Source organism: Lepisma saccharinum, chromosome 10 (assembly GCF_977018435.1).
Source record: "Lepisma saccharinum chromosome 10, izLepSacc3.1, whole genome shotgun sequence".
Classification (NCBI taxonomy): domain Eukaryota; kingdom Metazoa; phylum Arthropoda; class Insecta; order Zygentoma; family Lepismatidae; genus Lepisma; species Lepisma saccharinum.
Genome location: NC_139238.1, coordinates 44368778 through 44378023, shown reverse-complemented (window position 1 = coordinate 44378023; position 9246 = coordinate 44368778). Strand labels below are relative to the sequence as shown.

Here is a 9246-nt window from a genome sequence, read left to right as displayed (position 1 = left end):
CTTCTTACAATGCACAGTTATACTGTGTTGGCACTTCAGTTTATACATAAAAGTGCGCTAACGATTAAGAAACTATTAATATTCTTTTGATCGAAATTCACATTTGCTGGGAATCGTCAGTTAATTAATTCTCACATAAAGATCTTGTGCTAACGACAGTGCGAATTTGAACATGAAAAAACGATTTACACCATTGTAACAAAAAAAAAATGTCGTCATTGTTCCAATTGAGACCCTTAAATCTGGCGAATACCAGATATCGGTCAGTACATCAACAAAGCCTTCTTCAATGTAGGTTTCACTCCTCTGTCTTATGAAATAACATTTTGCAATATGGCGTCCATCAACTTCCGGTTTTCCACAATCATGTTGATTTAACATGCACTAATTAGCAAGATCTACCACCAAACCGAATTTCACTTCTCTATCTTAAGAGGTAACATTTTGCAATATGGCGTCCATCAACTTCCGGTTTTCCACAATCATGTTGATTCGCCATACTCTAGCATAAGCTACCGTCAAACCGAATTTCACTTCTCTATCTTAAGAGGTAACATTTTGCAATATGGCGTCCATCAACTTCCGGTTTTCCACAATCATGTTGATTTGCCATACTGTAATTAGCATAAGCTACCGTCAAAGCGAATTTTACTTCTTTATCTTAAGAAGTGACATTTTTCAATATGGAGTCTAATTTCCAGTTTCACCAAAATCATATTGATTGGCAATGCCAGGTCAACCCGAATTTAAGATCTGGAACTTAGATGGCAATATTTCTCAATATGGCGTACATTATCTTTCCCTTTTTTCCACATGTATTAGTTGGTAATATTCTAATTACATAAACTATCATCATGTCGAACTCTCAATATCTTGCTTGGAAAGATTTTTTTTTAATATGTTGGCATCACCTTGCACCCTAATATTACGTGTATTGGTTATATAAAAGTAACATTATTAATAACAAATCTCAAGATTCCATATTTATTTTTATATATATATATATATATTGCCTACAACCTCCATTAACATTAGTTATTATCGATTTTTCAAGAATTCAACAATGAAAGTTTTAAAATGAAGAGTTACCTGACATATATTTTCTGATCCATTCAATACCCATTTGATTTGTTGAAAATAGGTTTTGTTACAATTGTACCCGATCCCAAAGTTTCAGGTATACCCATCATGAATTTGTACCGGTATGATTCTAAGGAGAGGTACGTACCGTAACGGAACCGGCATTCAGAGAAGGAACAAGTTCCATGCTTTCTGGTACGGGTATTTTATCGTTCCACTCTGTGTACCCAAAGCTGTCGTCCCCGAAGCACTCTCGGGTACGAACGGAACGGTATAGCAGAAGCGTTACTGTTCGCCTTACCAAGAGGTTCTGGTATTTTCCTTGGAACGGTCCACAGCACTTGGGCCGGTACGCGGTACCAGGTACGGAAATAACGCGGAACGGTGACAAATACCAATGAATTGCATTACGTTACAGGTCCCTGGTGTGGGTGGGTTTTCTGTACATACTATGTCCGAGGGTGCCATCTGGTTTGCAGCGGATTAGGATGTCCAGGATGGGAAGCAGCCATCTTCTTCTATCTCCATGGTGAACTGGATATTTGAATGCCGTTTGTTAAGGAAGTCTATCTGTGGCCAAATGACGAACGTGTCATCCACATATCTGTAGAAACAGGAAGGTTGGTTGGGAGCGTCTTTCAATGCTTCATGTTCAAAATGTTCCATGTAGAAGTTCGCGATCGCCGGTGAGAGTGGTGAACCCATGGCCACTCCATCAGTTTGTTCGTAATATTTCCCGTTGTACAGGAAATATGTAGAAGTTAGCGTGTGGCGGAAGAGATTAACTATGGCTGGTGGAAAGTGGCTTCCTAGAAGTTCCAATGTGTCTTTCACTGGGACTCTGGTGAACAAGGAAACTACATCAAAACTAACCATAATGTCGGATGGAGAGACCTTGAGTTTCTTCAGTTTCTGGACGAAATCAGCAGAGTTCTTTACGTGATGTTCACATTGCCCGACTAGAGGTTGAGGCAGGGATGTGAGGTATTTGGCGATTCCGTAGGTTGGACTGGCTATAGCACTGACAATGGGTCTGAGGGGGACACCCTCTTTGTGGATTTTTGGTAAGCCATACAATCTGGGAGGCTGGCTGCTATGCGCTGCGCTGTTAGGTGTTTGCGAATCTCTTAAGCCCGATTTCTTTAGGAGGCGGTTGGTTGGTTCTCTGCTCCACTGCTGCTGTGGGATTCCTCGGTAGTTTCCTGTGTGCCTGATTGCTCAGAAATCCTGCAACCTTGTCCCGATAGGCTGGTGTTGGTAGTAACATAGTTGTGTTTCCTTTGTCTGACGGGAGAATCGTAATGTCAGGGTCTGAACGGAGTGATTTCAGGGCTGCTCGTTCCTCTCTGGTGATGTTGGCGTTTTAGTGGGACGGCACTCCTGAGGGTCCGGCTGACTTCATGACGAATTTCGTCTTTGGCATCTGGAGGGAGACAGATAACCGCTCGTTCAATACCGGAGATGATGTTCTCGGTGGGTAAGGCTGTAGGTGTTGGAGCAAAATTCAGTCCTTTCTTGAGTATGGAAGTTTCTGCGTCATCGAGTGGCTTGTTGGTGAGGTTAATGATGATTTTCTAGGCATCCAGTTCTGGTTTACTGGGCCTTGAGGTCTCTAGAGTTGTGAACTTCTTGACTTGCTTGGTGGTGAGCTTCTGCCGGAGTCTATCTGCTTGGCTTGATGTCACGATTTCAACCCATTACCAGTCAGAAGGTGAAATCTGCGAAGAGATTTCGAGGTGTAATGAGAGTAGGGCACGATCTATGCGATCCAACTGCTGCTGGGTGTAGTGTATCCTTTCCTTCACCAAGGAGAGGCTGGTGCATTGAAGAATCTTACTTATAGCTGGAGAATAAAGATGGTAGCGAAGTTTTGTGAAGTTCGGTGTATATTAACTTACACTGATCTCCATTTCTACAGGGTGGCTCAATAAGTCACTTAACACCCCCAGTACAAGGCAACTGCGGCATGGAACATGAAAATGCCGATGACCAATCGTTGCCTGGCCAAGGGAGAACCACATTGATGTCCCCCGCATGGTCGGCAGCCATCTTGATGTCCGTCATCATGAAATCAACTTCAGAAATTTAAATGGGGAGGGGGTTTGTCTGTGACATTTGTTTTCACCTAACTTTAATTGTTGCAGAGTTAACAATACCACAAAGTTATAACACATGCTCAATATGACGTCCCTCTTGCGCAACACACACGTGTAATCTTCTCTCCCATGACCTTACCACATTCTGAAGAACATCAGGAGTTATTGCAGTACAGGCATCCACAATGCGTGTGCGCAAATGGGCCAGATCCCTGATTTTCGTAGCATACACCATGGCTTTCAGGTGTCCCAAGAGGTTAGGTCAGGTGAGCGTGCAGGCCATTCCACAGTCCCTCGGCGACCAATCCAATGGTGAGGGAATTGTTGATCCAGGTACTGACGGACTATCATTCCTTAGTGCGTTGGAGCACCATCTTGCTGGAACCATTCAGGATAGCTACAATCCCCGGACAATAAAGATGGTAAGATCTGCTCCCGTAGCAGAAGCAAGTAGCACTCAATGAAAAATGGACCAACAAGTCGGGAACCCCAAGTACTACACCACACCATTAGCTTCCCGCCTCCCGTCACCTTGCTTGGATCTGTCCAATGTGGATTTTCGGGTGATCAGTACCGCAGATTTTGTTTATTCACCTCCCACGACACATAAAAATTAGCCTCGTCAATGAACAGAATCTTGCTACCGACGGCAGGTTCACGTTGCAATTGTGCTATAGCCCACTCACAAAACTGCAAACGCCTGTCTGGATTGTCCTCACTAAGGTGCTGCTGCAGCTGTACCTTATACGGATGCCAGTGGTGGTCACGTACGTACAATCCTTTGAATTGAACCCCTGCTGACACCGCTTTCCAGCGCCAGTTTCCGTGTGCTACGGGTTGGGGACTTTGCAAATGGTGCCAACACCGCTACAGCAGTACCCTCATCCATGGCTATTTTCGGACGTCCATGTCGCGGCTTGTCGTCCACAGATCCAGTATCTTGAAACTTTGCCAGCAACTGGCTGACGGCCACATGCGACACCGGTTGTCTTGCAGGATTGCGGTTATTGAAGTCAGCGACAATGTCATGCGTACTTCTCTCCCCTGACATCAATATGATAGCAATCCGTTCCTCATGTGTTAGTGGCATTTTCATTCAGATCAGTGAAAAAGGAAATGTGCTACTCTTGACACTATCAATTCACATCATCACTCTTTTAAACTTTTATGAAAAGACAAAACAAAATCGTATTCCCATGTCAACCAATACTACAAGATATGTACATACCGGTAAGTCAATATCCCGACATTTTCAGTGATTGGTCTAAACAATAAATACCACATAATCACATACTAACGATAATTTGAACAATAAACTTTTAAGCATAAAGGAAAGGACCTGTCACTCTCCCATGCGGGAATCCCCCTTAAATTTAATGTTATGTGAAAACAAATGTCACAGTTATTTTCCTGGTGAAATTCTACCCCATTTTGATATGTCGCACGACCCCCTTCCCATTTAAAATTCTAAAGTTGACTTCAAGATGGCGGACATCAAGATGGCTGACGACCATGCGGGTGACGTCAATGTGTATCCCCCTTGGCCAGGCAACGATTGGTCATCGCCATTTTCACGTTCCATGCCGCAGTAGTCTTGTACTGGGGGTGTTAAGTGACATATTGAGCCACCCTGTACATTTCCTGAAAATGAGAGCAATGTATGCCCTCGAAACGTTGGAAGTCAACTCTAATTTAACCTGGCTGGTAACCCGAAAACACTTGTTTGAAACTAATGAGAATAAACTATTATTGTTGTTGTTATGTTCTTTGGAAGATTTCTACCCGATTCACCAGATAAGTAATTATTTAGCATGTGTTTATTTTTCTCCAGGTTTCAAATTCTACACTCAATTTCTCAAGTAATCAATTTTCCTTTGGATATACAACTGGAATATTTATTAACTAAAACTTATTTCCATTTATTTTATCATTTATATTATACAACGGTAAACAGGTATTTTGTTTATTTGAATATGAACTTGGGGAGTCTGCATCCCCCCGGAGTCCCCTCTAAATACGATCTTGCTAGCTAGAGAGAGAGAGAGAGAGAGAGAGAGAGACGGACAACTAATGAAAGAATAATTGTTGCCATTTTGCCACAGGAACCGGCGAGGTTAATGAAAACCAGATTCAACTGTCTTCCGAATAGTGCGAAGTTTCTGACAAGTTTATAAACGTTCAATGGGTGAGCTCCGTTGTCTGTTTGACTGTATCTGAAACTCTGAGTAAATAAATAGATGTATGCGCGTCTGTATCTAAATTGATTAATTTGCTTTATTTTACTTCGCTTTTGTGCCAGTTGTGGCTAATCGCGAAGATGGGGATGAGTGATCGTACAATGAAATTGACGAAGGTACGCTCACGAACACCCGTGCCCAGGACGGAATTCAAACTCGGGACCCCAGGCGTCGTGGCGCGCTATGCTAACCACTCCGCCACGGAGGTTGGCATATCTAAATTGAAAATTATATCCCCACCGTCTCTTCCACCACCAGACACTGCACTGCTCTATAAGGGAACCTGAACACAGCCATTGTTTATTCAAAGTTCTTGTGTTTCGTGCTTGCTTCTTAGTAGATAACCAATACAGTTTAACTGGTTACAGTCTTATCGCTAACAAGAAAGAGCGAGGCTAACTTGAATACCAGCTGCTTTAATCTTGTTCAAAACAAAATGAGTTTCACTTGACCTTGATAGAATATAGCTATAGTTTTTTCCTATACTACAGGTATCAGAATTTATGAGTATATTAGGGAAAGTTGCTAGTTTTCATATTGTTAGTGCATTCTCTTACGGACACGTTTGGAGCTTTTGGTTTGAGTTCACGTTATGAACAAATATGCTAATCGGGACTTGACTTACAGTTTAGAGTGGTACCCGAACCACTATGTGCCTCTATGCCACCACGAAGTTCAAGGACATGTTTAGTGCTCTACGGCAGTTTAATTTCATTTTATTTTTTAATTTTAATTTTTTTGCTTTCAAACTAGTGTGAGGTTACATACAACACAATTATCAGTTATTGTTTGACGTCTTAATTTAAGTCTACTTTATGCACAGATAGGCTAATCTGGAATTGAACTTACCGTTTAAAGTGGGATCCGAACCACTATGTCACTCTACCGGGTATCGAACCCTGGACCATTTGATTACAAAGCGGCCACGTTCTCACTACATTTTCGGAGAGGCCGATAATTATAATTATCAGTTATTGACCTATTATTTTATCTCTTCCGTCCACCATGCTGTCTGTTCTTCTCTGTTGTTGCTTTCCGCTGGACTTTCCGCAGATTTCGGCCGCCGCTCCTAAGATTGCCTCTTTATATAAACTCCATATTTCTTCCAGTTTATCTTCTCTCATAGTGGACCATTCCAATGTAAAGGAATGAAAAGAAATGGCAAAGGAATGAAAAGAAATGGTAAAGGAAAAGAAACAACGGTGGAAAAAATACCTACTCACAAAACATTTAAGTGACTATGAAGCTTATAAACATCAAAGATTAGTAGTGGAGAATATAGTGAAAGATGCAAAACAACAGTCATGGGAAAAATTTGGAGAAGCAATGGAAGGAAACCTACAAAATAACCAAAAGCTGTTCTACAAAGTATTAAAATCGATGCGAACAGAGAAGCAATGTCCTCTTAAGTTCATAAAAGACAAAAGGGGTAACCTCCTCCGAAGTGAAAATGACATTATGGAGAGGTGGAAAGAATATTTCCAAGAATTGCTTGGAGGAAATATGGAAATTGGAGAAAAGGAGAAAGATCAGACTGAGGAAGAAAAACAGCAACACCAAGAGGAGGGAGAAACTGAAGAAGAAATAACTATGGAGGAGCTAAAAAGAGCACTAAAGAAAATGAAACTAGGCAAAGCTGCAGGACATGACCAGATAGCACCTGAGATGCTTAAATTCACGGGCAAAAGTGGTCAAGACATACTACTTAAGATTATTAATCTCATTTGGAAAGCAAAGAAGATACCAGCTGAATGGGAGTATAGTGTCATTGTGCCAATATTTAAAAAAGGAGACAATAGAGACTGCAAAAACCATCGTGGGATATCGTTATTGAGTGTGCCGGGGAAAGTATATGCGATGATACTAGAAGATAGAATAAGGCAAGTGGTAGAGCCACAGCTAGACGAGGCACAGTGCGGATTCCGACCAGGAAGAAGCACACAAGACCTCATATTTACCATCAGACAGATCAGTGAAAAACTGATGAGATATGGAAAAGAGGTACATATGGCTTTCATAGATCTAGAGAAAGCCTTCGACAACATTCCGAGGGATGAAATATGGAAAATACTAAAACAAAGAAATGTTAGCAATCAATTAATTACAGCAACACAGAGTCTGTATAAGAAATGTAGAAACTATGTCCGCACCTGCAATGCAGAGTCTCAAGAGTTTGAGACTATAGTAGGACTTAAACAAGGATGTATCCTTAGCCCACTCCTCTTTATCACCTTAATGGATGATGTTATTAAATCATGCAATATGAAGGTACAGAAATTCAAGCTGGGGTATAGGTTTTTAAAACCAATATATATAAACCATTGTGCCTTCGCCGATGACATACTAGTATTGGGAGATTCCGAAAGAAATTTACAAAAGAACGTGAGAATTTGGGAAAAAGAGTTAAAAAAGAGGGGCATGAAGGTAAATGATAAAAAGACTCAGACCATGATGATGGCACGACAGCCAAATATACATCAGCTTGCTTTGAATAATGGAACGACATTAGAACAGACTACAGATTTTAAATACCTCGGGGTTATAGTGCAGCAAGATGGCAGAATAGATGGTGAAATTATAGCTCGATCCCAAGCCTCAGGGAGACTCTTTAATGCGCTAAAGAGAAATTTCCTAAATAATCCATTAGTGACCAAAACTACGAAAATCCGTGTGTATAAAGTGATATATTCACCTACATTACTTTATGGTAGTGAAACCTGGAGATTGACAAATAAACATAGGAGTAAAATACAGGCTTCAGAAATGAGATTTCTCCGTAAAATAGAAGGGAAAACAAGAAGAGATAAAATTAGGAATCAGACCATTAGAGCCAGCCTGGGCGTATCACCAGTGCTTGAGAGAATCGAACAGAACCAGTTACGATGGTTTGGGCACATACAAAGAATGGAAGACTCCAGAATAGCTAAACAAGCCTTGAACGCAAAGATGCAAGGAGCAAGACCACGCGGGAAACCCAGAAGAACATGGGAAGAAGATGTGAAGGTAGCTGTAGAGGCTAGAGGAGGAGAGTGGAGGAGAGCAAAGGAGCTGGCCCGAGACAGAATCCGATGGAAGACCCTCTGGGAAACCTCAACACCGCAAGGTAGAAGAGGATCGACTTAGTAAGTAAGTAAGTAAGTAAGTAAGTATTGACCTATTAGCTTTAAAGGTACCTACATTTATCAGTAGTACGGGCATATTTCTGATGAAGGAATGTTATTTATTTTATTTGTGTCTGGATGATTGAAAGTTTATTTTTATATTATTATTATACGCATTAGCAGTGGCGTCGATTCGGTTCCAAAACTGGGGGGCAAAGACAGTATATTTCCCTTTGTAGATAAGGTTTAGCATAGTGCGGGGACAAAAGTGGCGAAAATTGGGAGGCAACTAAATAACTGTTAAACTTGCGATTACTTCTCTTCTCAGGTCCTAAGAGATTGACAGAAGTACCCTAAACTTGTAAATGTTAATAAACCTGAAAATTTTGACGGGAATCCCATCAAGTTACGCCTATGTTCCCAGTTACCAAAGACTGAAAATACAAACATTTTCATTCCAGAACCTCACATAGGACAACTTTGGGGGAGGGGACAGAATCGAAACGGACTAGTTTGCTAAATAATAACTCGATTTTTTTAGAAATCATTACTCTTTATTTTCTTGTTCCATATTTCCTCGGAGGTTAACAAAATACCTTCAACTTTAAATGTTAATAATCCGGTAATTTTTCGGGGCAAGCGCCCCCTTGCTCCCGCCAAGTCACACCTGTGCTCGTTAGTCTGCAAAAATCAGCCATATTAATGGCGGATATCAACTACTTATTGCCAGTT

The 9246-nt window shown here is 41.2% G+C and overlaps 1 protein-coding gene across 1 annotated transcript; it reads right to left on the bottom strand.

Moving 5' to 3' along the window:
• Window positions 1-1563: 1563 nt before the first annotated feature.
• Window positions 1564-1956, bottom strand: LOC145994081 (uncharacterized). The gene has a single exon (XM_083130166.1). The coding sequence runs from the start codon at window positions 1954-1956 to the stop codon at window positions 1564-1566; it is 393 nt and encodes a 130-aa protein (XP_082986292.1).
• Between the last annotated feature and the right edge of the window lie 7290 nt (window positions 1957-9246).

Coding starts and splice junctions, on each gene's coding strand:
- LOC145994081 (XM_083130166.1), bottom strand. CDS start 1,956: ATGGTTAGTTTTGATGTAGTTTCCTTGTTCACCAGAGTCCCAGTGAAA.